Raw genomic sequence first — 27,724 nt, 5'->3', positions numbered from 1 at the left:
AAATTCTTTTCAAAATAAAGCTGTTTGAAGCGTCTGTCAACAGCATAATCTATGTTTTTAGAAACCATTAGAGATGATTCAGACTTTGCAAACGGCATAATTATGTAAGAGTTTAAAAAAATAATGAAAAAAAAGAAGGGGTTCATCCCCTGAAGTGACCAGACCTATGTTCTAATTCTAACCCTGGTGACACTGGTGGCCCTGCACCTGCAGAAATGGAACACGCCCCTTCAAGGCTACATTACACCATCATCATCATCATCATCATCATCATCATCATCAGCCTTTGACGTGCTGTGTTCCTGTGCAGCGATTCAACAGGCCGTCTTAGTTCCTGTCACGTAGCCGGTGTGGGCTGTCGGCATCGCTGAGTCATGAGAGGTTATGAGCTGCTGGAAAACAACATTCGGATGCTCAAAAATTAATAAACCATAAGCCATGCACAAACAGGTCGGAGGCAATAAATAAGTATTAAAAATGTTGGACGGAGCCCAGCTGGTGCTGGTCTGAGCGACGGTGGTTGGTGGGGTCTGATATTGAAGCTGCTATCTGTGTCGCTTCAGTGGCTGCAAATGCATTTATAAGGCACAATAGCAAACAACAACAAGAGCATCACACCACATCATCAAGTTGCCAGTGAACGTCTCATGCTGCTGTTTTGTAAAGACCTTTTTATTGAGGAAGGCCACTGCCGGCCGAGAACTCTGGACAAAACATTTTAACAGGTTAAATTGTCAAAAGGGGCGACGACACGAGGCAGCAGGGTCTGGTCCAGTTCCAGTCTGCGCACACTTTAAGATTATTTCCAACTCTTGTCACGACCGTTCACATGGAGACGCCCAGCAGACAGAGAAGAGCCGTCGGGTTAGGAGGAAGTGAAACTAACAAGGGGGATCTGTTTCATCTGAGCATGAATTTAAAATGAATTGGATTGCAAATGAAGTATCTTGCAAATTACATTTTAAATTTGGAATGTTTCCAAATTTTAATAAAAATTTCAAACTCCAATGTAGGAAAAATCCTAGGGAAGATTACAGGAAGAGTGAATGACCCTCGATCAGGCCAAACAAAGCATCCAGCCAATTTGTAAAGCCTGCCACTGGTCATGTGACACACCCAACACAGGAAGTTTGTCGAGTCAAATGAAGCAGATTTACTTTCGCACTCATCACAGAGAACAAGTTGAGTCAGATGGGAACAAAACAAAAGTGCAGTTGTCACTTTTACAGGATGAGACTCTCGTCCCGGAAGCCTTTTGCACAAATTCTGAAATAAATTCTGACTAAACATCTACAGAGGAAACTCTACGCCAAGACATGACTTTCATATTCTTGCAGGATTACCAGTCCATTGTTGTGTCTGATGCTCCCGTGTGTGTGTGTGTGTGTGTGTGTGTGTGTGTGTGTGTGTGTGTGTGTGTGTGTGTGTGTGTCCTCTCAGGAATCGGCTGCTTTACGCGGAAGTGCATCAAAGTCTGTGGAAGAAATAAGAAAAGTTTTATGACTTCATCTTCTTTTTATGCGATGTCCGATGGGTCACATCATCAAAGTGGGCCTGGGGGCCTGTGGGGAGGGGGGAGGGAGACCGTGGGGGGGGGGGGGGGGGGGGGGGGCGGGAGTTTGGAGGTTGACTGCTGATCGATGACGACTTGTGTGCACCCATGAGTGCGATGCTACCTGCACGCACTGCATGAGTCATCGCTGCTGATGATGTCACTCGTCTCGGTTGGCCTCCTCTGATTGGCTGTGTCCTCCGCTGCGAAGCCGTCGGGTTTATTTATTTATTTCATTTGCCGACGGGAAAACTTTGACTCCTCGTCACGGCCAGACCCGTCACGGCTGTGAGGAAGCCGTCTGAAGATGCGGCGCCGCCAGGCTTCCTGCGGCTCTTCAAGATCAGCTAATGCCTTTATTCTCCTCCGAACACCTCCCAGTGAGAGCAGGCCGACGGCAGCTGCGACTTGTAAGTGTTAAACTTGAGATTTCTGACACTGTGATGCTCAGGACACTCAGACACAGACACTTGGCAATTTTTCATCTTCCTTCTCTTTGATTTGCGCAGTATTGTGTGTTTGCTTCGAAAGATATTGTGTCAGTGGAATCCCCAGAAATTCGCTCCATCTTTTATTGATTTTTTTTTCTTGCTTGCCCCACTTTTGAGAGCATGTGCCCCAAAAGCACAATCCTGGAAATTGGCCCTTTGTGACGTCACAAAGAGAACTGACACACATACACATCCAGGCAGGTGTTGGCTCCGTCCCCTTGAAAGCACCTTGCTTTTGATTTTAATCCAAATACGTCCAACTGTGAGTCAGTTTTAGCTGGAAGCTAAAAACCAAAGCCCTTTTTTGCAGGAGGCTGTAAACAGAGGGTTAAGTATCCTGTTTTTTGGACAGTTCCTGGCTGCTCCGAGGGGAAGAAAATGAAAAAGAATGTGGGACCTTCAGAAGCGACCCTGAACCGTCAGCGGGGGAAAAAAAAGAGCCTTTGATTCCGTCGCTGCAAATCCAAATCTTCTCACTTCTGCAGCCGTAACTGGGCCTGACGCCACTCAGAGCTTCCTGGACGGATTCCAGGCCTTTCAAGTGATTCTCTTTCCTCTCTGCGGCGTTTCTCTCGTCCTTGGCAGGTACTGGAGCCGTCACCACGTGACCGGTGTGGCCCCCGGTGGGGCGGAGCCAGTGTCCCTGACAAGGAGCTACAGGATGAGTCAGGAGGAGTGGGCGGATCCACACAGTGACAGAAGCATTGTGGTCTCATTACGGGGCTCAGCATCCTCTCCAAGGACCAGAGAAACGTGAAATGACACCTTGGGAGCACTTTGAAACCTTTTTTTTTTTTTTTTTTTTTTTTTTTTTTTACAAATATGAACCAAACTGAACATTGTTTTGTCCATTTTGTTTTGTTTTGCAGAAAACAGTTCCTCAACGTCAACACACCTGTTCTTCTGAGGCTGCAGCTTCAGTGTGTGTGTGTATGTGTATGTGTGTGTGCGTGTGGGTTCAATAAAGTTATCGAGCGTGTGTTTGGTCCCGACCGCTCGCAGAGGCGACACCTGCGCCCGAAGCCGGTGCGAGGTGAAGGGGGAGGGGTGTAGTGGCGGCGGAGGGGGGTGGAGGAGGTGGAGGACGAGGAGGAGGAGGAGGAGAGCGACTGGCGCTCCCGGCCTCAGATCTCCTCGATGGAGTCAGCAGGAACCAGCCCTCTCTTCTTCCCGCTGCTCAGCTTCAGAAATAGCTCACCGTCTTCCAGTTTCCCCACGCAGATCTGAAGACGGGAAGGAGGAAGAGGTGGAGGAGGAAGAGGAGGAAGAGGAAGAGAAAAAAAGGGTTGGCCTATTTTTTATCCCGCAGACTTGTGACAAGAATAACCAGAGAAAAATGAAACTTTCAAACTCAAACTGTAGTCAAAGTCTTTTCTTTTTTTTTAAGTTGCAGAGCGGCTTTATCTGCAGACTAGAGGAGAAACAGAGTGATAAAAGTCTGAAATTATTCCTCAGGGATCCTGCAGGAGAAAAGCATCCGATATCTGCTCAGAAAAACTCCCAGCGAGACTGCGGAGCTGAAAATAGGAGCTGAGTGAAGCTCAGGCCACGACGCTGCAACCAGAGTGGGTTGCGTCAGAGGGTCCAGGACCAATCAGAACCCAGGAACGGATGGAAGTCGTGCCGTACGCTCCAGCGTGAGCAGCTCAAAGACAGGGGGCGCTGGTCCATAGGACCAGGTGCACCTGACGTGTTTCTGTCTTTTGAGACATTTGCTGGCAACCTGGCGAATCGAAGTCCAATTTTTCCACAGTCGACCATTCACATCCTCGGCTGACAAGATCATTATCTGCATCTCTCAGAGCCAAATTCTGTTTGACAAATGAGATGCAAATTAAACATCGCTCCAGCAGTTTGAAGACCCTTTGAGGAGGAGGTGGAACTGTGACCCTGAAATCTCAGCACGATTCTTCTTCTAGGGAAGCGTGATGAGGAGAGGTCTGTGAAGATCAGCACTCTCTCTAGAAAGTAACAGTAAGAATTTTTAACTAACCTAGGTGTACGTGACCTCGTACATCATGTCCGCTGACATGTACATGTAAAAAAAAAAATGATTCCATGACACCTTAGCAACGTACCTCTATATGGATACGTCTGAAAAACCACCTCATGAATGTGTCAAGACCGTTTAGCCATATTAGAGAGGGTTTTCCAAGTTTTGCTGTTTCCATGACCAGTTTTCTTTTGCCATATTTAGGTTTTTCGCAATTCTAGGGGTCACGGAAACACAGCTATTGAGAAGACGGACTGAAGAATCCAAACCTGCACCGCTTAAGGAGACAATCTTGCTCACCACAGGAGAGAATTTGAGAAGTGTGTACCTGCGATTCCTTCACGGCCATGTGACCTCTCTCCCTGTTGCCGGCGGTGCCCTGGACCACCCGCCACACCCTCTCGCCGGGCCGGACCCTCTGCACGAAGTTGGCCGGGAAGAATCCGACCCTGTCGCCGCTCTTCCCCTGAGGACGGAGACGGAGAGGCGATTGAATGGACGGGCTTGGGACGGGACGGGTATTGAATGGACGGCTCTAACGGGACTAATTGTGCGGCAGCCGATTTGTTTTGTTTGCGTTGTAGTCGCTGCGCGGGGCGGCTAATGAGCCAGATGTTTCCTGATTACCCCTCGGCGACCGGCTTAACGAGCGCTCGCTGATCATTGTTTCGCTTGGCAGGTCAGCGAAACAAGAGACATTCGCTCCCGCATGAGCAAAGACAGAAGTCATCAGAGGTCGGTGCGGGAAAAAAAAAAACCCCAATGACATTCTGACAGGCAGGAAATCAAATGAAATGACTTTGAAATGCAGAGAAGAAGCAAATTCACGCAGCAGATTGCCGCCTGTCTGTGAAGCAAACACCACCTGAGTCCTCAGCGTTGTTGTTGTTCATTAGTGACTCACACGCTGCGCATTAGCGACGAGCGCACAAATCACGAATCAACACATCAGCCGAAGGTTCGGAGGAGTTGCACGGCCGGACTGACTGACTGACTGACTGACTGACTGCTGCTGCTGCTGCTGCTGCTGCAGGCGCTTTAATTAAGGCTGCGACAGTGAGAAGGTGCTCTGCAGAATGAGGATGAACACACTCAACACTTAAAGTCTGGCTGCACGTCCTTGCTTTTCCCCAGCTGGGCTGCACACGCACGCACACACACACACACACGCGCGCGCACAAAAAGGCCCCCACACACACACACACACACACACACACACGCACGCGCGCGCACAAAAAGGCCCCCACATACACAGACACACACCACACACACACGCATAAAAGGCACAGACACACAAACACAATGGCACACACACACAAACACAATGGCACACACACACACACACACACACACACACACACACACTGCAGTGGGCTCAGACAGGCTGGTCTACGGCTGATTTAGTGAGTGTGTGAGGACCCTGCAGGGCTGCAGCACCAATGAGTTCAGGTCATTTTCAGAAAGAATGACTTTCTATTTTGGTCCTCAGCGGCGTGCACGCGCACGCCGAGCAAACACGGGGCAGGTGTTCGGTATTAAAGGAGCAATATTATGCAGGATTTAATTTCGCATTACTTTCTAACAATCGTCTGTGTCTCTGAATTCTGAGGGAGTCGGAAACTCCGTCCGTTACCTCCTTCACTGATTCCACTGTGCAAAACTCTGCAGTTTGTGGAAGCCAGCCCAATGTGATGTCACAAAGGGCACACTCATACTATCGCCATGTTAGTGACCACTCCCCCTCTCAGGTCTTCTGGAATTCTTTTCTTCCAAATATTGGACGGTCTGACAAAACAGCGGTTTAGCAGGAGGCTGTAAACAGAGGGCTAAAGGTGTTCTGAAGAGGCTTGCAGGGGGAAAAGGAATCATAGCCAGGCAGAATCTGAAGATCTGAAAACTGTCTTTGTCATCGCCCGATTTGATAAGCAGGATGAACACCCAAGGAAAAAAAAACAAGCTAAGTAATGTTTTTACTTAGTGACTCACCTTCCACCACTCTTCGTTGGAGTCGTCAGTGACCTGCACCCGATCGCCTGGACTGGAGGGAGTCGAGACAAGAGAACCGTTATGAAGCAGCAGAGGCCTCAGCAGGAAGGAGGAACTCAGGGAGGAGGGAGGGAAGGCAGTAAGTGAGAAACAAAAAGCCAAGAGCAGAGCGCAAACAACAACATCTACCGACAAAGACACGCTCACAAATCTGCCAGTGAGGACGAGGACGAGGACGAGGACGGAGGGCCTGAATACAAACTAACTGAGCCGCTGCTGACTGGAGTCACGAGACACGTGTCACAAGTCGTGAGTCGCGAATCTGCAGCCAAGGTGGCCTGCGAGTTAGTGGTGCTGAAGCTTCCGGATGAAACACACACACACACACACACACACACACACACACACACACACACACACACACACACACACACACACACACACTGTATCGTCGTCCCAGATAGACAGGGGAAAAATAAATGACTGCCCTAATTGCACTTCTGTACATCACCTCCCCTGAGTGTCTGCTGCTCTCTGCACTGCCCTATATGATACACACACACACACACACACACACACACACACACACACACACACACACACACACACACACACACACACACACACACACACACACACACACACACAGAAAGTTTGGAAGCAGTTGCATAAACCCAGCAGCTCTGATGGGACCCACATGTCTGCTCAGCTACACATGTGTGAAACTGTGACTCGGCTTCCAGATGCAACGAAGCCTTTTAAGGCTCTGCACACAACCCAGGGTTACACAGTCAGACCAATGCAGGCCGGGCTGACATGAAAATGCATCTTTTAATCTTCATGCAGCACGATGTTTTAACATGGTGTGCGCGGTTTATATTGATGGGGTACATGCTCACTTTTAACGGCAACATCAGCGAGTGTGTGTGATTCGGCCTTTTTTTTTTTTTTTTTTTGCTTTCGTCTCTCCGCCTCTTCACATCTCTATACGCCCCGACCGTTAACTCTGCCGCGTGCAAAATAAGCCGGGAATTACTGTTATCTTGTCACATCACACACGGCTGCCAACGCTGCCTGATTGCGCAGCTGCTTTGATGAGACGTGAGGCTCCACGCGGAGGATGTCGGAGCTCCGCCGTGCTCAATGTGGGCTTGGAATTTAAGGATACCGCACCGTCGGTGTCCTTGTTGCATTTTTGTTGCATTTCTGCTCAGGGGTTTTTCAAAAATATATATTATTTCCCCCGCAAAATGTATATATCCATTCTATTTCTCCAGAGATCCATCTTTAAAAGCTCATCTCAATTCTATTTTTTTGTTTTTTTGTTTAAGCAGGTCAGAATATGAGCTGACCAATCAGCTTCCTTCCCATTTGCAAACCCTTTCTATGGGCTCTTTACCAGAAGGAGAAGTGAAACGATTTGCATTTGGGGCACATTGCATCCTTCTTCCTGTAGATCATTTAACTTCAAAAAAAAAAAAAAAATTAGTTGATAATGAAGGATCCCTTCATACATCCTTGGTTTCACTTTCGTCCTTCCTTGTCTGCCCTCATCCTCTTTCATCTTTCACTTTTTTAAAAATATATATATATATATTGCTTTAAATTCTCGCCCTGCTCTCCTCTCTCAGTACGACAGTCGCTCTTCCATCTCTCCTGATGCTCTTTCATCTCTCCTTTTTTTCCATTCTCTCTCTCTCTCTCTCTCTCTCTCTCTCTCCCTCCTCCCCTGCCGGGAACACGGCCGGCTGTAAGCTCCACAAAGGGACGGGCGAGGAGTTTATAATTAGACGTCCTTAAGGGCGCAACGGCCCCGTCCTCTGCAGATGGTGGGGACGGTTACATCCTGCAGGACAACACACATCGCAAAAAAACAAAAAAACAAACAATAAATGCATGAGGGTGGGGCTGTGCGTGGGTGGAGGGGGACAAAAAACACACACACACACACACACACACACAGTCGGAAAAAGAAAATGACTTTTCTCACTCACAGCGGGGAGCAGAAAAACGATTCCACACAAGCACAAATTGACAGACTGTTCAGGGTTGAATTTTTTTGTACTCACTGTAGTTCCAGGTCGTTCTGTTCCTGAGGAAGAAACTTGTAGAGCGCTACATAGGTGTGAAGGGAGTGCACTTCGATGCGCTTGGGCACCTAGACGGAGAGGGAAGTGGGATGGAAATCAAAACATCAGGAGGGTAAAAAAAGCAATGGTTACGAAGCAGCCGAATCGCCGAGGTTTCCAGTCTGAGTGGAGCCGATCCGTCTTGGAAAGCTCGGATCTACGTCGTTCAAGGTCTGACAGAGTTTTCCAGAACTGATCAGTGACAGCTCGATTGAGCTGTGCTCAAAATTCAGTTTTCTTGTCTAATCGGAGTTCTCTTGTCCCAGTTTACATGCAGCTGAGAAAACTGAATTATTCACGGGAACGCGTTGTCCTGCCCAACACCAGGGGGCGATATCAGTCTTTTCAGCGCGTTAACTTCCCGTTAACCTCTTTCGTCGCACAATGACAAAACAACTGGAGCACGATAGAACACCGGTGTAACGTCCGTACTGGTCTTCAGTTTAATGGGTTTCCTCACCGAACAGCAACAGATGTGCTTCTTCACCATCAGACACGTACACAACATATTAGCATCCAGCTAACACTTTGATTTGGGCTGCCTGAGACAACTGGTCTGGCTGGCTGACCTCAGTGACGTCAGTGACCTCTAAGAGAGGAAGAGGCGGAGCCGCAGTCCAGCGTTGAGCCGTGACAAAAAAAAAGAAGCAGCTGCTAGTTTGTAAATATGGACATTGTGACTGCGGCAGGTTTGATCAGAACAGCACATTAAAACATAACTGAGACGACACTGGAAGCTTTTTCAAGCGTTGAACACACTTCAGGTCACCGCTGGCTGACGCTTCCTGGCAACTACTGCTGATTCCACCAATAGAAAACCTTCACCAGCCGCTGACTGGCTCGTCCGTTGGGAAGGTCCACCCAATCACATTTCACGCCCCTTAAAAGTCTTCCTCCTTTCAAAAACACTTTCCGTGGCCTTCATGGAAATGTGAAATGAATCAGACGGATCAGGAAATGTTCCATCTGGTGTGCTAGATTAGAGAGCAGCATGACCTGGAAGGATTTAAGAAGAAAAAAGGAAAAAGAAGGCGGTACCTTGATGCTGCTCTCCTCGGCTGGGGGCGGAGCCTGCAGGCTGCTCTCGTCTTCCTTCTCCTTTTCCGTCTCGGCCGTGTTGACGACGGTGGCAGCGTCTGGGGAGGTGGAGGGGAGGTTTGGCAGAACTTTCCATTAAGCAACAGGCCTGTATGCTTTTACAATCAGTCGCACGCACACACACACACACACACACACACTGTAGGAGTCGCTCGCTGACGTGCACGGGGAAAATAAAAACACCACAGCAAACAGCAGGTGAAGGCGGGACACACTGACACGGACACAGAGCGCCGCTGCCGCCGCCGCCGTTTACCTCCCGTCTCCGCTGTTATCTCCTCGTCCACGCTGCCCTGCCGCAGCTCGGCCTCCTCGTCTCCTTCATCCTGACCGGACAAGGACACGCACAGTCAGAGGGGTCGGGGGTCAAACTACTGTAATTCTACTTTAAATTGACTTTTAATCTTAAAGTGATTTGAAGTGCTGCAAGAACAGATGAAGTGAGACGTCCTCTCCGCTAACGCGGCTAACAACGCTAACGCGGCTAACAGTTGGCTCATCACTGTGGACTGGATGCTTCAGGGGTGTGAAACAAGGAGAGCTTTGAATTGATTTTTTTTTTCTTCCCTCAGCAGAAGTTTGGGGAACGTTTTCACGTCAGTCATGGCAAATTGCTTCGACAGGAACAAAGATTCCACTATTAAATTGTCCCATTTTTAAGGCGAAATTTGACTTGAGCAGAGTTTTCCACAAGCCCGTCACCGGATCAGACCTCGACTTCTGCTGTTGCTCAGTTCACTCTTCAGAGCGAGTGGGACTGGAATCCTGCCCTTGGTGATGTCACACAGACTGACCACACCCTTAGCCAGGTGTTGGCTCCACCTTTTGTTTTTGTCCCCTTCCAAACGTCTGGAAGGTCTGACAAAGTTTCAGCAGTTTCAGAAGCTAAAACATGGCATTTTAGCAGAGGGCTGTAAACACAGGGCTAAACATGAGGTTTTGTGGAAATCTAGAGTTTTACCTTTCAAAAAAATTGAGTGTTTTTTTTTTTTTTTTTTTAATGGGACCTTTAAAATGAGGAAATTTGCAGTTTTGCAGCATTCACTCAGTGTTTGTCCAGGCTGATCAGAGCACAGTGTTAAAGAACTTGAAAGGTCCTCTGACGTTCCATAAAGGCGGTTGGTCCTCTCGCTCTCCTTCCATCTCACCACCAGGTGGCCTCACAAGAATTTCATCCACTCGGTTCATTCACAGCGCTACCGGACTCTCACGTTTCCTGCTTCATCAGGCAGATCCAAAGAAAACAACCGAGTGGGGGGGCGAGACTGGAGGGACGAGAGTGCCGGAGAGCTGGCTGGCCGGGACACAGGATTTTATTCCCGCCCGCGATGCTTCATGCAGCTTCCAAACTATGTGGCTGGACATTAGCCTCCACGGGCCCCCTAGTGGTCGACTGCTGAGCCAAACCAGGAAGGAGGAGGAGAGGTGGGGCTGTTTTTCCCCCACTGAACCTCATAAATCAGGAGTATGAAGCTAATATTTTTTTCCAAAGCCAGATTCTCAGGCTGTTTATCCAGTCCACACCTGAGCACTTGAGGGAAAAGGGAAAAAAAAAAAAAAACATTGCTGCATCGATGCAGCAGCAAAATGTTTAGACGAGCGTTCCAGGCCACTTGACGGAGCGCCGGCCGTTTGTTTGCAGCCGGCCTCAGACTTGTCAGGCCGCCTCCCCCCACCGCCACCTCCTTCACCTCCAGAATGTAACCGCTGCTTGTTGATGTCATACCAGGCTGCGCGTCGGCGACTCTGACAAGCTGCCAAAACTGGAGCGGCTCATCTGCGCCAAGGACGTCCCGTAGCGCAGGGCGGCGTACACCGGGTCAACACGCATCCGCGCCGCCTCTGAAACTACGCACAAACACACACACACACAGACACACACACAGTACATCATTCCCTCAATAAACGCCACTTTAAAGGCTCCTCGTGCCTGTTTTTTTGGATGACGGCCATGGCTGCCTGTGCCAGTCTGAAGCAACCAGTGTCTAAATAAAACCTCCTGGCCAGCAGCCAGTCCCGCATCACACTGACCCACTTCAGTCGCGATGGCGGCCAGAAATTAGGCAGATATCAAGGCGCTCGTTTGGCGCGCTCGTACCTTACGGGGGCGGGCCGTCTTACGGCTTAAAAAGGCGGGACCAGTGGCAGCATGCGGAGCTGCAGACGAGTGGAAAAGCGAGTGGTGGAGTTAAAATGTGGAAAATCTTTGGAAAGAAAGAAGAAAAAGTCTTTGCTATCGGATGGATTTTCATTCTGTGTTCTCAGCATGAATTACAGTTTGTGTTTTTAATGCAGCCATGCACGCGCCCGTGTGTGTGTGTGTGTGTGTGTGTGTGTGTGTGTGTGTGTCTGTTGGAGGAAAGAAGTCATTAAGTGCTCCTGGTCGAGGCCTCTTGCTCCATAGGTGAGAAATTAAACTGGGACGAGCTGAAGGCTGCAGCTCGATCGTATCCGCAGGCAATAAAGCTGCACTCGCGGCTGCCTGGATGAGATATTAGCGCCACTGAAGCAATTAGCCGCCGCTCCTGCACCTATAGGCAAACAATTCGTTACGGCCTCACTCGACATCGATTCCAGGACCGAGGGCCGGAGAGCCGAAGCCCAAGAAGCTTTGCGTCCGTCCTCACATGCAGAAATGTTTTTGCTTTAAAAGGCCGCACGTTGACTCATATTTCCGCTGGAAGAACGAGCCTACGGAGAGCTTTTAAAGATTTTCTGTTTGGACGAGAACAACATCCTGATGATTTGTAGCCGGGGCTGCAGGTTAATTAAAGGGGCTGCAGCAGCATTCAAGGACGGAAGCGAGAAAAAGGAAGAACAAATTCAGGTGTTCCAGGACAACAATTGCGTCAAAACAGAAAAAAAAAAACTTGGAATCAAGTTTAGAAAACTTAAGTTAAAATCGATTTCAGGTGTATAATTGTTCAGAGACGCGAGTCCTTGTATCCAGCATAGCAGAGTCAGAAGGTCAGCAGTCAAAGCCACAAGCACAGATATGAAAACATTAAGATAATGTTGAAATATTTATTCACGTACTTTCCCGCTCGCTGCAGCTCGTCCATTCAGCCTCCCGAGAGAAGCTGAATTTGTTCTTCCTCTTTGCAATGTGACGCTGACGCTCGGTCATCAGGTGCAGATGGAGACACTTCTGTTTTTTTTGTTTTTTTTTACGGCGCGACAAAACAAAAAAACACATGCAAAACAAAAGAGAAGCCGGGGCGACAAGGACGTCACAGAGCAAAGGAGGAGAGGAAATGAAGCGCACGGGGGGGGGACGAGAGGAAGCACACGTGCATTCATACCTTAACACACGTACACACACACACACACACGCACACACACGCGCGCGCGCGCGGCCAGGTCTGCTCACCTTGGCTCGGCTGAGCTTCCTTGACGACGGACAGCTGGTCGTTGACCAGCATCGGAGAGCTGAAGTTCCGCTTGAACGCACCAGACTGATGCAGATGAAGAAAGAGAGAGAGAGAGAGAGAGAGAGAGAGAATTCTTTTCACTTGTGCCTTAACTTCCTGTTCATACACTCAGCTACAGGTGGGTGGAGGGGGGCATTCTGATAAGTCACTTCCTGCCTGGTCAAGATGTGTGTTGCATCGCAGCAAAACTCAAATCAGCCTAAATTAGCAGCGATATGAATCCAAAAACATCAGATAAGAATAATAATAACAATCCTAATAATAATCACGGACGACCAGGGTGACTTCACTAGACAGTGTGTCTGTGTTTCATTTATCTGGACCTTTACTTCATTTGCAGAGGCATGGAGCTCTTTTATTGGTGGGATCGTTGAGTTTCGGCGGTGAAATGATGGCAGTAAATCGTCATTCCTGACCGATGAGCCGCCCGATTGGTCGACTTGTCTCGATGTCACGCGGAGAGACAGAATGTCCCGCCACCACCTCACTCCTCCTCTCTCATATTTCCCAGGACAGTTTAGTCACGCGCTCACTCAACACTTGGCAACCGTTTACCTGACTGATTTTCTCGCAATCTACTCTCAACATGTTGTTTTTATTTCCCCTCTTTGTCGTGCCCAGAGGGACACTGATGCTCCAGGCTGTAAACACTAACACACTACAAGGCGGGCGGGGGGGGGAGCTTGTTTACTGAGCTTCCAGAGCAGCTCCGTCTCCACCGCTGGATCCCTGCAGCCATCAAAGTCCCACATTGTGCCAATTTGTTTTTAATCTCTATTTTTCATCCTGGACTCCAGTGGAGCATCATTACACTGTTGATCATTGAAAAAACATCTCCAAAATACAGCATATTTAGCCACCTGTTTACAGCTTCCAGCTACAAAATGCTAGGTTTTGGCATCCTGCCAATGTTTGGACCTTGCACATGTTTAGAAAAGGACAAGAGAAGTGCGGAGTTCTGGGGGGAGGCATCTGTGAGGTATCAGTACCCTTTGTGACATCACAAAAGGCTGATTTCTCTGTCCCCTCTGAAGCGTGAAGCAATAAATTGACTTTTCTCACTTCTGGGTGCTTACACTTAAAAAAAAAGACCTTGAAGGGAGAAACTTTGAAATATTTTTGACTAAACCCTGCAGAAACAAAATGATGCAGTCACCCAGGAAATAGAAGCACAAGGTGAAGCAAAAAGGTTGGAGCTCCTCGAGGCAAATTAGTCACAAGAAAATCACTCAACTGTGTTCATCAAACACGCGGTCGCACTCGCGTGTGTGCGCGCTGTGTCCAAAATGAGCGCAATTTCACACTGAGTTAAACCCGGCCGAGCGCTCCAACCGTTCCAGACGCCTCTTTGTCTTCACCTCCACTTGCAAATGAGCCACCCGGGTGCAAAAAAGCCGGGAGGAAGAGGAACTGTTGCAGATTAAAGGAATTAAGTGATGCCTTGAAGTCCAGCCAGGGGTCATCGGTGCTCACATCACATCTCTCAGCCTCTCTCTCTGTCCCTGACTCGTCCATCCTCCACCGAAAAGCTTTTAAATCCAAAGTAGCCGAGCAGCTTCGGCCCCTCCGCCGCATGCTAATGTCCTCCGTCCTACACTCGAGGGTAAAAATACAAAATATACGGCTGCAAGGAGCGGAAAAAGGAAAAATAAATAAATCTGCCACCCTATCTTTAAGTGCTTGGAGCGTCGCAACGCTGCCCTTCGCACGGAATTCTAATTCAAAATGAGCAAAAAAATGTCGGCGTAAAAACAGTTTGGCGCCCCCGTCGGACTCACATTGAGATTTCCCCGGGAAGGCCAAGGTTGCTCTTAAGTGTTTGTCATTATGGGTTGTTGAATGTGTTGTGCATAAAATGAGACAGGACACGATTGGAAATGGTAGCGTTTAACTTCGGAAACGCCCCTCTTTTTTTCTACCGAAGGGGTAAAAGACGAATTACAGTTCACAGAGGTGCAGTAGTAACCCTGTGAACATTAACATGTAGGCGTCCCTGAACCTGCGCACAGCAGCACACAAGTGACACAATGAATAGAAACCAGCCCGTATCAGTTTATACTTCAAATGGAAAACTGCCAACAGGTCCAGATTTATGACGACATTGCCATGGTAACACTAGTTTCTCTTTTTTCTTTTCCCTGCTCAGGTTATTCAAATTACGACGACGGCACAAACTGCTCGCGCCTTCGCCGTTTCATGGGGCTTTTGAAATTGTCAGGATGAAATTAGAGATTAGTGACGCTTTTGAGATGAAAATACAGACTTCTGGATCATTTTCACTCCTTCCAGTCAAAATAGAGAGAGAGAGAGAGAGAGAGAGAGAGAGAGAGAGAGAGAGAGAGAGAGAGAGAGAGAGAGAGAGAGAGTAGACTAATGCTTTCAGGTTCATATCTTACCAACCATCCACACCAACTCTTTATTTTTCAGCCTAGATTCTAGTGGTGGGTGCTGCCTCACATAATTAATCATCCAAAATGAAACCAAAAAAACCAAAAAATCTAACTAGACAAACTAATGAACTTGGCTGCCTCTGGATATTCTAGCTGGGAACATGTTGTTAATGTCGCTGCTTTCAGACAAATTGCACTGGTGCATCTTCCAGACAGCAGCACGAAAAACCACACTGGACATATGGGGACGTGTTGCATTATTCCCTCACACACTGTCTGAGTCTGCGGCTGCCGTCGGCCTCCGCTGGGTTGAATTCTTTCCATATGTGTAACTGCCGAGCAGCTACAAGAATTACTCGGAAATGTCGCCAGAGCCCAAATCCACAGAGGGGCTGAGCAGCCGACGGATTAAATGTCAGCCTGCAGGGTGAACTGCTCCTTTAAGGCCGGCACCATCCCATCGGCGGCGCCCTCAGCAAGGATGCAACTTTTTTTCTTTCTTGAGAAGTTGCATCAAAAGCAGCGTTTAACATTCACTTCACGGCGGCGGCGGCGGTGGCGGTGGAGGAGAGCGGAGGGGGATCAGGAGCGCTTTGGAAAGTGTAACCTGTGAAGTCTTTGAGGAGAAAAAGTTCTCTCCCTGCGCTGACCTTTGCCAGCTGAAGCAACAACACTCCTCCTCCAGGAGGCGCTCTGAGGGACGCGTCACATTCTGCAGGCGTGTGTCGTACCTTGCCGTGACACGCCTGCCGGGAGAGCTCCGAGGTGCACCACAGGTGAGCCGCGATCTTGCACGTTTTACACCGTAACGCCTGTTTGGAGTTTCCTGCAGGGGGGAGAGGGTGAACGAGATTAGAGACGTGAGGATTCAGCCGGAGCGGAAAGAGGAAGCACAGCTGGCTGCCCATCAGGACAGGGCAGGAGAGGAGCGGAGAGGAGTGGAGTGGAGAGGAGAGGAGAGGAGAGGAGAGGAGGGGAGAGGAGAGGAGAGGAGAGGAGAGGAGAAGAGTGGAGTGGAGAGGAGAGGAGAGGAGAGGAGAGGAGAGGAGGAGAGGAGTCGGTCATCCACAGTGACCCTCAGACGGTGGCGGAGTTTATCAGCACGACAATAACAACTTCGCAATCAGCATTTCATCATCCAAAACAACCGGCTGGAAGGTGTTTCACTTTGAATGAATCGTGGAATTGGCTTTTCCCCAGACTGCTGTTGATCTTTAGGTCATTTTTTTTCTCCCTCCACCAACTTTAATCATTCAGAGCTTCGGTCCCTGTTCTTGAGCCGGGAAGCAAACAAATTACTCAATTTGCCGCCTTGATCGACAAGCCTGCTGGAGCAGAAACAGCAATCACAGCGACGGCTCGGCTTAATGATAAACACTGCCTTTCAAAACGGGGAGGAACAGATTCTACTTAGTCAGCTTAACAAGGACTCAGAGGTTCCCCCGCTGCTGCAGCAGAGCACAGCAGGAGCCAGGTGATGGATGCATCACTTAAAATTTTTTTTTTTAAAAGCACCGTGCACATGCACAAGCACAGCAGGCACGGGCACAGGAGCACCTCATCATTCACGGTGACAGGAAGTAGATTTAGGTGACTGGGAGTTCATACTGGTGGCGACTCATCCGCCTCCACAGGCTCTAATCTGACGAACCTGAGTGTAAATGAAGGCTTTTTTACCCCAATTAATTGGATTAGAAGCACTTAATCAGTTCATCACCAGTTTATAATTTAAAAGCTTTTTAACTGCTTCTAATCAGTTTATGTAGCTTGGTGGTCATTAGCTAATCGTTGCAGGGTTGAGAAATATCAGTCATCTTAGAAGAAGAAGAAGAAAAGGAGGACGAGAAGAAGCCCTGGACAGTGATAAGTGGGTTTTTACTATTAAAAGACGGCCTCCTCTGTCCTCCGCACTGTTTGTGCTACGCTAAGCTAACCTCCAGCCGGGAGGCCAATAAATCCCAACAAGTCAAACATCGGCCGCGGCGCTGTGCGATGTTTTTCTCCTGTGACAGGACGGGAAACGTTTCTTCTTCGCCTGCCGAAACCTGGAGGCCAATGTTGAGGTTTGAAAAATGGAAAAAAACAACAGCAACAACGTGGCGGTTGTGAGGCCACGCCCTCTTACCCACGATCATGTGCTTGCAGTGCTGGCAGTTGGTGGGCTTGCGAAAGACGTGGTCCTGGAAGCAGTGGTTGACCTGGGGGCGGGCGGGCGACAGGCTGAGGGAGGTGGAGGGCGAGTGGGAGGCGATGGACGGGTTGGGCGAGAGAGAGGGCGAGCGGGAAGGCGAGCGGCGGTCCACGCCGGGCGGAGGCGAGCCGGGCGGCGAGGGCTCGGCCGGCTCGGCGGTGATGAAGTCGGGCGGCAGGCGGGCGTCGCTGTAGGAGCGCTGGAAGAAGTTCTCCACGCTTTTGCTGCGCATGAGGGTCTTGAAGGAGAGCGAGCGCTTCAGCCGCTCCAGCTGCAGAGAGAGAGAGAGAGAGAGAGAGAGAGAGAGAGAGAGAGAGAGAGAGAAAGGGAAAATTAGGTCACAGTAAAGAGAGTAAACAGCAGAGCAGCAGCACAATTTGGGAGCAGTAAGAACCAGGGGTTGAGGTGGAGGTGGGTGGAGGGGCCGAGGTGGACACCCCACCCACCCTCCTGGTCAGACCTCCTTGGTCTGACAAACCAGGTCATGAAACACCTCATTAGGACACAAGTCATTAAAGGCTGTTTGCACGATGCCTTCGCCCAGTGGCAGCTTCCACTCCACACGGGCTCGTCCAGCCCCGAGGTGGTGCACTGGGCCGCTGGTGAGACAAGATAAGGCTTCTCTGCCGCAGGGAGACTAATGAACCGTATTTTTCCACAGCAGCATCAGTTGCAGACTCAGATGGGCTGAAAAAATAAGAATTGTCGGACATTTTATCCAACACAACGGCTGTTGGAGCCGATTGACCCCTGGACACAAACACAACGTGCCAGAAGGCCTCAGCTAGCGCGACGCTAGCCCGGCTCTCCACCGAAATACCTGCTCCCCACCCCCCACCGCCCAACCCCCGTCACCCCCACCTCGCCTCCACCTGCCCCGCCCCCTGCTCCTGTTTCAAAAACCTTTCAAAGCCAAACTACCAGGGTGAGGAGGTGTGTGTGTGTGTGTGTGTGTGTGTGTGTGTGTGTGTGTGTGTGTGTGCTCAGCGTTCTGGCACGCCAACCAGCATCGATTGGCCAGATAAATGCACGTTTGCCCCCTGTTTCCCTGCAGCTCTGCGCTCGGATCGGGTAGCTGCTTCCCTGGTGGGGGAGGGGCAGAGGGGCAGAGGTGTAGAGGGGTTGGGCGGCCGTTTGTTAAAGTGTCATGCAGAAGAAAGGAGAAGAGGGTCGACGGTGGCGGTGGCGGTGGCGGTGGCGGACGAGGAGACGGATCCTCTCAACGAGCGAGTTTGTCGCTCTGCTCGTCTGCGCCTGCTCCGCTCACTGCCAAACATAATCACTTTTGCAGGGACGTGATGTTTACAGCTCACTCGCGTCTGGGAATAAGATATGAAAACAGTTTGTCTGGCCTGTGTGTGTGTGTGTGTGTGTGTGTGTATTTGTAGGTTTTCACAGTGGAGCCCTCCCCCCTCAGAAAGCCTTTTGTTTCAGCTGCTTTAACGAGGGCTTAATTGTCTTGAACATGACGGAGAACATTATCGCTCGACAACTGCCGAGAGGTTTTTTTTTTTTTTTGAAGCATCTAATGACACAAACAGGCTGTGATTCTTGTTGTTGTGTAGTGACTCATCCTCTCCGGCTCGTACTCGCTGGGAGATACTTCAGATGGTGTAATGTCGAGCGGCGCTCACCAACGTTCACACGGGCGACTAGCATTTCAAAAAGAAAAGGAAGGAACGGCGTCCTGCCATGAATCTTCTCCACACGCAGAGTTTTGAAGGCTCCTCACACATATGAGTCCTGCAGGGGCTAATTTACGGTAAACAAAAACGTGGCTTAAAAAAAAAAAAGACCCTGGCATCCTTAGGATAGAGAGTTTTTATGGGACCGTCAGCAGATGATGTCTGAAACAGAGGAACTCTCAGCTTTGTCTCAGCTGGCTGCTTTTCCTTTTACTTCCCCAAAGCCCCTAAAGTGACTTGACAGCCGATGACAGCCGCTGATTTCAGGGGTTTTTGTTCTTTCGTGCTGAGTGGTGATGCGCTCTGTCGGCCATCTAAAACAAAACAAAACTGGAAGTCTGGCCAGGTCAACGTGCAACTTCTTAGGATGGGGGTCGAGCAGGAAGGAGTGACGGCGGCGGGTTTGGGATTGCGTCCAATGAAGAGGGAAGAAAAACTCAGGAAAAGTTCACAGACTTTGAGGGTTTGAATGTTTGGACGTGGTTGCTTCTCACTTTATGCATTTCCTTCCACATCGTCGCATCGACGTTCATGCTCGAATCCCCCCCCCCCAACCCCAGTCACGTCACAGAGTGTCTAACACACTGCAGGCAGAACGTGGCGCGAAGCGTCCGATCATCGGACCTCCGGTGAGTTTGACGATCAGCTGGATAGAATCCGACAGACAGCAGGAGACGAGGAAGAGGCTCCTGCCGCAACTTAAAACTGCTCACAAAAAACACTTCCAAATTCCCAGAGAATTCATTCTCATTTATTCCTTTTATTACAAGTGCGCCAAGCCCATCTGCTGCACCGCAAACGATCCATTACAACATATTATCTCATAACAACCACCGATGGAGGAGAGAGGGAGCACTTTGTGATTTTTACCTAACGCTGCACCTGAGAATTCAGGATGCTTTTTCTACGTGCGTGCGTGCGTGTGTGTGTGTGTGTGTGTGTGTGTGTGTGTGTTAGAGCCACGGTGTCTCACTCAGCGCTGATGAGCGCGGCCGTCACAGTTCCGGCCAGTGACACGTGTCGTCGTCACGGCCAATCTAATCACTGGACTGCGCGTGAGTCGAAAAAATGATGCCTGTCGGCTTCCCGTCGGAGCTTTGGCAGAGGGCGTCGTCGGCTGCGCGACATCAGCGGGCGCCCGCTTCCGTGAAAAACTTATCTCGCAGATGTCTTCGATCCCGTTTGGAAATGAGTCACTGCGCCGCCGACTGTCCCCATGAATTTGATGTATGACCTGGGCCAGCGTGTGTTATTGATCTGCTGCAATTTCCTGACAAAGCCAGAGGGGGGTAATCGGGGGGGGGGGGGGGAGGAGGCTCAATCTCGCTCCCCGCTTATCAATAAAAATCTACACAGGACAAGGAATTAATTCCACTCCACGTATGGCAAATTGGCTCATTTCAGGTTTAGTGAAACAATTTGCAAAATGCACCATAATTCTGTGTGAAGGTCCAGGTTGCAGCAGGCGTTCTTTGTGCTTTTTGTTGCCCCGGCGGACAAAGAAAAAGCCACAGTTCCAACCTTGGCCTCCTTCCCCACTCGGAGTCGTGTCGTAAATATCCAAAAATCGATGCTCCATAAGAAGAGCGGCGTGGTTTCCAGCGGACATCATTTATTGATGACACTTTTGATTGGAACACGCCTCCCTGTCTCCCCTCCATCAGGCTTTAATGAGGCCAGGCTGAGTTATATATAATTTTATAGCGACCAGCGATCTCAACAAGGGAGCAACACCGAGCCCGGCGCCACTGGAAACCGCCGCCACCGCCGGCCACAATACACTTCTTACTTCTAGACTTTATTAAAGCTGCACCCATGTGGCGAGCCTTTCACAAACACAGAGTCGATACTCAGACTCAGGCTCGTCTTACAAGGCTTCTGAAGGTCAATCCGCAAAAAAATGCTCGAGTGAAATACCTCTCAACGGTAAGGAAAATAAAATAAAAATATCAGTTGCATCACTTTGGGTGAAGAGGTGCAGCAGACAACAAGCGGGACACACAAAACACCTTCCATTCCAAACATGACGCAACGCAGTGCAAGGCCGGTGTTATGTCGTATTCAGGCAACTTTGCCAACGTCTTCAGAGAGCGACACACTTTAACAAAAAAAAGACAAAACTTAGCAACAAACTGGGACATTCCGGGCCGCGGAACTTGCCGCAGTTCCGATTCTGGGTCAACGAGCCGAGCCAAACCAGCGCTGAGGATCGGCGCCTCACTTTGGAGCGAGCGTTTGAGACGATGAAACCGGAGAGATAAACGACCCGTGAAAAGCTTTTTATGTGCGGACGTCACCACTCTGGGCTGAGGACATTATGCACGGACGCTCAGGACATTCCCGCTTTGGATGTGAGATAAGAGATGCATAATCACGGTGCAGCGGCCATCGCTCAGGCCCCTGTCACACGTCCACAAGTGTGTACGCACATCACCTTATCATCATCATCATCATCATCATCATCATCATGGATCTATTTCTGGTTGTTTTGTGGTGGAGAGGCCGTGTGGAACTGCAGGCTGGATTTCAACCACCTGGCAACCGCTCTTCACTGGCTTTTTTTTTTTTTTTTCTCCCTTCACGCACAGCCAGCCAGACGATTACAATGGCCGTGCCGAGCAAAGCGCCGCCGCCGGTCACACACGCTTTCTTAGGCAAGGGTTTTATTTTTAGCTCTTCGCAGCCTCCACCGTTCCTCTATTTATAGCCCTCACGCCTCTCTTTCTTTTCCTTTTTGCCGTCACATCAACGGACATCAGAGAGGCGGATGTGTTTCATTAATTAACGAAGCCCCTCCCCCTCCGACTCGCTCAAACGTGGCCGGGGGGGGGGGACGAAAAAAAAAAACACAATAAAAGTTAATGAGACGTGAGGTGAACTTTAAGGAGAAAATGTGGCTGGTGTTTAAAGGGATGTAGGACGATTAACTCGGCCTTCAGGCTCAGGTAGGAAATGAAAGGGGAGACATTGGGAATCATCGGCGAGTGCACAGCAGAGCGTCTGCAACACTTTAGCATTCGCAGTGCCGCCACACCTGATGCCACTTTCAGCTCTTCCTCTCTTTGTTCTCAGAGGGTGGAGGCTTGTACCGGCGGCTTTATTGGTCCAGAACTTTGGACGTTTCAAAACTGATGCAATGGACCAGGAATGAATTTGGTCATGAGCTGCTCAGGTTGAGCTCTGTTAAGAAAAGTCTTGACAAAATGCCAATAATGAGCAGTATTATGGTTGAAGCGTTACATGGATGCAGTGGTGGCTTTTCCTGCTTCCTTCCTGTTTGGAGAAGATGCATTTGCATCGGAGGTTCTTCCGAGTCCGCATATCACATCCATTTTCAGATTTTCTTTTTCTTATCAGGACCCCAGTGGAGACACCCAACACTCAACAGATTTTAAGAAGGAAAAAAAAACAAACTCAAACTTAGCCCTCTGTTTGTGGCCCAGTGCTAAAGCCAATGCTTAGTTGGATCTTCCACATGTTTGGAAAGGGATGAATAAAGAACGGAACGGCGGTAGCCAACACGTAGCTGGAGGTGTTTTAATACTAATCCAGAAAGGTATCATTTAACTTTGTGACATCACAAAGTGCTGATACGCATAACTGAATAAGAAAGCAAGGGCCTTTAGTACAAGGTCAACTCTCTGGCAACCAAAACACTTTGCTTGGAATGGGCTTTTGTGAAGAGGACAATTCAGCAGCTGAACTCGTCACGCAAAACTACTCGAGGTGGTCGAGGAGCACCGCGACTCCAGCGTCTCCTCCACTCACAACACAACTGAACACAACAGCCAAAGCTGGCACGCCGGCTGCGTCGTGTGCGACAAGTCGTCAGTTTGCTCTGGAGCTGAGACAACTTCTCATTTTCACACTGTGGGCGATAAACAGTCACCTCCTATCACTCATCCGGCTGCGCTTGTGTGTGTGTGTGTGTGTGTGTGTGTGAGCGTGTGTTTAAGTGCTCACGTTGAGTAGAGAAAATCCTCAAGATGTAAAGGAGGACACATGGCTGAATTGAGACGCGAGCCTCAGGTCTGTGGCTTTCGGGTCGAGCTTACAAATGAGTAAAGAAAAAAAAGAAAAAAGAAAAAAGAAAAAAGGTCTGACTTTAGGGTCTTATCTCAATCTCAGCAGTCAGATTGCTCTACACACTTACAGAAAAAGAAGAAGATGGATACCGCAGTGCCCCGAGCCATCAGACAGCTCACACAATCTGCTGTCTGATTGACACTCAGCCTTCTCATGTGATCCAGCGTATATGTCTGGCATAGGAGAAGAAGAAGAAGAAGAAGAAGAAGAAGAAGGAAGAAAAAAGCTCTGTGCTTCCAACACTCCTAAATCCCCTGGCACCGTCTTCCTCCGTTTTCTGATCTGTTCAAATTTCCCCTCCAGCAGTTTTCATGGATCGTCAGACTGTGACTCTACTGCTGCTGCTGCTGCTGCTCCTGCTGCTGCTGGCATCCTGATCTAATTAAAAACACCATCAATTCCTTTTGAAAACCCATCTTGATTAAAGGGCAGCTATAGGTGGACTGGTTTATGGATTTTACGGTGAGTCCACCTGTGTGTAATGCGATGCTATCCTTTAATGTCCCCCCCGACGTCTTAATTGACTCCAACGTTTGAGGAGAGGAGGGGAGTGGGAGAAAAGAGGGAGGAGCTGCCGGCCTGACGACCCTCCAAATGGGAGAGGGTTATCGAACCCAGAGCCATCAAAGAAAGGCCAAAGGATTCCAATTAACCTTTCCTTTGAATATCAAACCGCACTGGGAACGCCGGGGCTGAAGGTTAGAGCCGCCCCTGGAATTCACCCAGTGTCACCCCCTATTGGCTGGGAGATGAGGAGGCGCAGAGGCCACGGAGATTGAATGGGCCCACATGATTAATCTGTGCCGCTTGAAAACAACTTTTAATAAAAAAAAGAAAGGGAGAAGAATAGAGAGAGGGGAGAAAGGGGGTGGGGGAGGGAGAGCCGTGATGCGGTGACGGCAGAGCAGCTGGTGAACCGTATGAATACCAATCAGAGGTCTGTGGTGCAGATTAAGTCTGTGTGGTGGTGCGGTGTGTAAGCCTCACCAGAGACAAGGCTTCGCTCAGATGCAAATCTTCAGCGGAGGCACAGAGGCAATCAGCAGGTGGAGTGTCAGGTGAGTGTGAGGACGACAACACACGGCTCTGACAAAGTTCAATGAAGTATTTAGTGGCCTAATGAACGGAGGGGCTTCTTGAAAAAGCCCTCTTGTCAAGGAAGCGCGTTGCCTACGCACTCCGTAATAGAGAATAAATAGAGAGATGAAGTGGAATAACAGCGAGCGCTCAAAACGAAAAGTCGTTCTTTGGCTGCGCAACAGGCTGTAAAATGTAGATGCGGTTCAAGTTAATGGTGAGCATCCCGTGTTCTTCCCGTTTCCTGGTGGGTGCCTTTTTTTTTTTTTAAATCCTGGACTCCAGCAGGGAGCAATTGCATCACTAAATGAAGGAAAAACGAAAAGAAAAAAATATCTACTGGAAAAACTGCATATTTAGCCCTCTGCTAACAGCTAGCTGCTAAAAACCGATGCTTTGTCGAACCTTCCACGTGTTTAGAAGGAGATTTTTTTTTTTTTTTTTTTTTTAAAGAGGGCCGGTCAACACCTGGCTAGTGGTGTTGCCACTAAGCGGGAGAGGCATCACTCCCATTTGTGACATCACATGGGGCTGATTTCCAGAAGTGTGTGTTTCAGCTCACACAGCGGAGCCCCAAGAAAATATAAATGATCATTTGTGGGGAGTGGATACGGGATAGAGACTCAGGTTATTACTACAAAAACATTAGAGAAAGAAAATGTTGACCAACATGAGACCTCGTATGTATGTTTTTAAACAGCAAGGAAGAAAAAAAAATGTGACCTGCCATACACGCACGCCTTCAGAAGTTCCACTGACCTGGAAAAGGACTCTTCTGCAACCGTTGCTCTGTTATGTCTGCTTAATTCAATGAAAAAGAAGGATCGGGCTCCATTCTGCGTGTGTGCATGTGTCTGGGAATTGGACACACACAAGAGACGTACAGGAGGAGGAGGAGGATGAGGAGAAGGAGGAGGGTGGGTGGACGGAGTGACATCAGACCTTACGTGCGCGATTACACCTAGTGACGCAGTGTGGACGAACGGCGCTACAACCGCAGCGGTGAGCAGCTGCCATCCGAGATGACATCAAAACATGACAACACGGAAATGGGCTTCGTCATTGAGGCTGCTGCTGATGTGCAGAGTTACAAAGAGAACAATGCAAAAGTTACAGTTCAAGTTATAATAATAGCGGCAGCTGCGAGTTTGATGGGCGGCTACTCGCCTTGGATGCGACCGGCTGGATGGACACGGTGCCCGGGGAGCGCTGCAGCTGAGACTCGCCGCTCTCCATCTCGCTGTTCTCGGTCATCGTTGACACAGAGCGCCGGGGATGAGGTCGACAGTTGAGAGCAGAAAAACTCCTTCAAAGTGTGTCCGGTCGGCGCGGTGGGTCCGGGTTAAGCCATGCGGAGAGACAGACGGTTCCACATCCACGGGGCTGACGGCTGGCTGTGCGCGCTGCGCGGCGTGCAGCTTATGGCCATGTGCTCTGCGCACACCAGTGCATAGAGTAAAAAGAAGAAAAGGGGGAGAATAAAAATCACAGCGTATTCATACACGCATCCGCCGTTTATATGTCACTTCAGCCTCGAAAGGACGCGCATTCAGCAAAAAGCTGCTCCTCTGGGCGGCTGCAGGATCGTCCCTCAATGCGCATCGCACATCTTCCAGTGTGGCACAAAACCTCCCTTCACCTCCAAAAGGCAAAAACATTGAAAAAACATCAAATATAATACATAAAGCTCCGGCGATTAGTAAATATCAGCGGAGTGTGGCCAACTTAACGAGAAGCTCGATCTCCTGCTCCTGCTTGCAAAGCCACAGCCAACTGCGCGCTCCGCCGGCGGACAGACTTGAATTTAAGCGCAACCGGAGGCACGCCTTCCGTGCGTCTGAGGCGCATGACAGGGAGCTTCTTTCCCTTTTTTTTTTTTTTTTTTTTTCTTCTTCCTTAAACAACGAGCTGTGCCAGGACCCATTCTAATGAGGATGGATTGTAGTGGGCGGGGAAGCAATTTAGGACCAGAGTCAGTATATGACTTACAATTTGCAGACTAAAGGGATGAAAGCTGAAGATCCCTTTTAGTCTTTTTTTTTTTTTTTTTTTTTTCTTATCCCTCGGTTGTTTTCGTAAAATCCGACTCGTGATATTTGGACAATTACAAGCAGCATCTTTGACTCCCCGAATCAGTTTGGATCTTTCACATGTTTGCAAGGGGATAAAAAAAAAAACAAGGTGAGCTATTAATCTCAGTTCTTAAACCCAACCATTTGTGACGTCACAAAGGTCATTAACACCTCTCTCTTTCTTCAAGGTAGGTGACAACACCACCAGGTGTTGGCTCCGCCCTCTGAGGCCGCCTTGTTTTTCATGACCTACCAAACACGAATAAGGTCTAACAAATTTTTTTTTTTTTTTGCAGGAGGCTGTAAACAGATGGCTAAGTATGGTGACCTATAGACCTGAATGGATTATTAATCATGCAATGCTGCACTGCTTGGGTCCAGAATGGAAAATTAAGCTGTGAAAACGGCCATGAACGGGGAGCTTTAAATCACAGCCGCCTGTGGAGGAGGCTGGAAAAGCGTTTAGCTGCGAGTCTGCAGCCAAATAGGACGAGTTGAACTACTTTCTCAGTTCTCAGCCTGCACTTTTTTTCACTCTGTGATCCTCTGCTCCTCGACATTTGTCGCTTCCTTTGAGCTTAATGCCATGCGGGTCCAGCACACTGCCCATCAGAGTGCCTGTTACATAAAGGGGGTGGTATCATTTATTTAAAGCAGGAGGGAAATAAGGCCACTGGATTGGTATCACCGATTTGAAATGCAATTTCATTTCCTGACTGCTTTTTATCCGGCTCCTGTGGGTGAATGTGTACAGCACACATCCACCGAAGAAGAAGGAGATTAAAACCACACCTGTGGTCACAGCCGCTGGTTTTTTCATTAACCTCTCACAACTGTAAATGACAGGAGGTAAAAGGTAAGAAACAGAAGACCGAGAGAGACATTTCTAAATTAATTCTCTCTCTCTCTCTCCCTCATCGCTCTCTCTATCAATCTCTATATGAGTGTGCATTATTCCCCTCCCCAGTTTGACATCAGAGTTTTTTGTAAGCTGTCAAAAAGTATCAAGATGTGTCAGCGGGGGGACAGAAAATAGAGAATAAAGACAAAAGGGTGAGAGGCAGTGTGTGTGTGTGTGTGTGTGTGTGTGCTCGTGCTTACCATTAATTACCGCTTCAACACGGGAGCCGCAGAGATGGCAGAGTGACTGCTGAAGGGAACACAGTGGCAACAAAAGACAAAGTCAAAAGTTTGTTGAGTGCGTCGGCTCTAGGCTGTCAGGCAGCAGCAGAGGCACAAAGTCCTGGAGGGGGCTGCGATCTGATCTCCCTGCCTTCACAACAACACACTGAAAACACACACACTGTGACACAGAATGTAATGCAGAGGATGGCTGTAGGAGGCACACACACACACACACACACACACACACACTGAGACTTCCCCCTGCGAGAAAACCACCTTCATCCTCCACATGATCCCTCAAGTGCTGGAACACAAAAATGATCATTGCCCAATACACGTACGCACACGCACACGCGCACACGCGCGCACGCACACACACACACACACACACACACACACACACACACATACACACACA

The 27,724-nt window shown here is 49.2% G+C and overlaps 1 protein-coding gene across 4 annotated transcripts; it reads right to left on the bottom strand.

Moving 5' to 3' along the window:
• Window positions 1–2,894: 2,894 nt before the first annotated feature.
• On the bottom strand, window positions 2,895–27,724 carry LOC142896697 (SH3 and cysteine-rich domain-containing protein 2-like). 4 transcript variants are annotated; one of them, XM_076038544.1, is made up of 12 exons: window positions 27,283–27,724; window positions 25,277–25,543; window positions 17,196–17,532; window positions 15,802–15,896; window positions 12,620–12,704; window positions 10,976–11,097; window positions 9,506–9,575; window positions 9,190–9,287; window positions 8,092–8,180; window positions 6,023–6,074; window positions 4,365–4,502; window positions 2,895–3,266 (listed from the first exon to the last, which is right to left on the bottom strand). In XM_076038544.1, exons 2-12 carry the CDS (start codon window positions 25,361–25,363, stop codon window positions 3,168–3,170), a joined length of 1,272 nt encoding a protein of 423 aa, XP_075894659.1. In that variant the 5' UTR covers window positions 25,364–25,543; window positions 27,283–27,724; the 3' UTR covers window positions 2,895–3,167. The 4 variants fall into 4 exon arrangements, with proteins under 4 accessions (XP_075894659.1, XP_075894658.1, XP_075894660.1 ...); XM_076038543.1 differs by lacking the exon at window positions 27,283–27,724 and having other exon boundaries at window positions 25,277–26,208; XM_076038545.1 differs by lacking the exons at window positions 25,277–25,543; window positions 27,283–27,724 and adding an exon at window positions 22,910–22,996.

The sequence above is a fragment of the Nelusetta ayraudi genome, unplaced genomic scaffold, assembly GCF_046127955.1.
Source record: "Nelusetta ayraudi isolate G7.1 ecotype Tasmania unplaced genomic scaffold, CSIRO-AGI_Nayr_v1 ptg000057l, whole genome shotgun sequence".
Classification (NCBI taxonomy): Eukaryota; Metazoa; Chordata; class Actinopteri; order Tetraodontiformes; family Monacanthidae; genus Nelusetta; species Nelusetta ayraudi.
This window is presented reverse-complemented; position numbering and strand designations above follow the sequence as displayed.

Coding starts and splice junctions, on each gene's coding strand:
- LOC142896697 (XM_076038544.1), bottom strand. CDS start 25,363: ATGACCGAGAACAGCGAGATGGAGAGCGGCGAGTCTCAGCTGCAGCGC. Junction 12,705..15,801: donor GGCAGGCGTGTCACGGCAAG/GTACGACACACG, acceptor CATCTGCATCAG/TCTGGTGCGTTCAAGCGGAA. Junction 3,267..4,364: donor TGGCCGTGAAGGAATCGCAG/GTACACACTTCT, acceptor TCCCGTCTTCAG/ATCTGCGTGGGGAAACTGGA.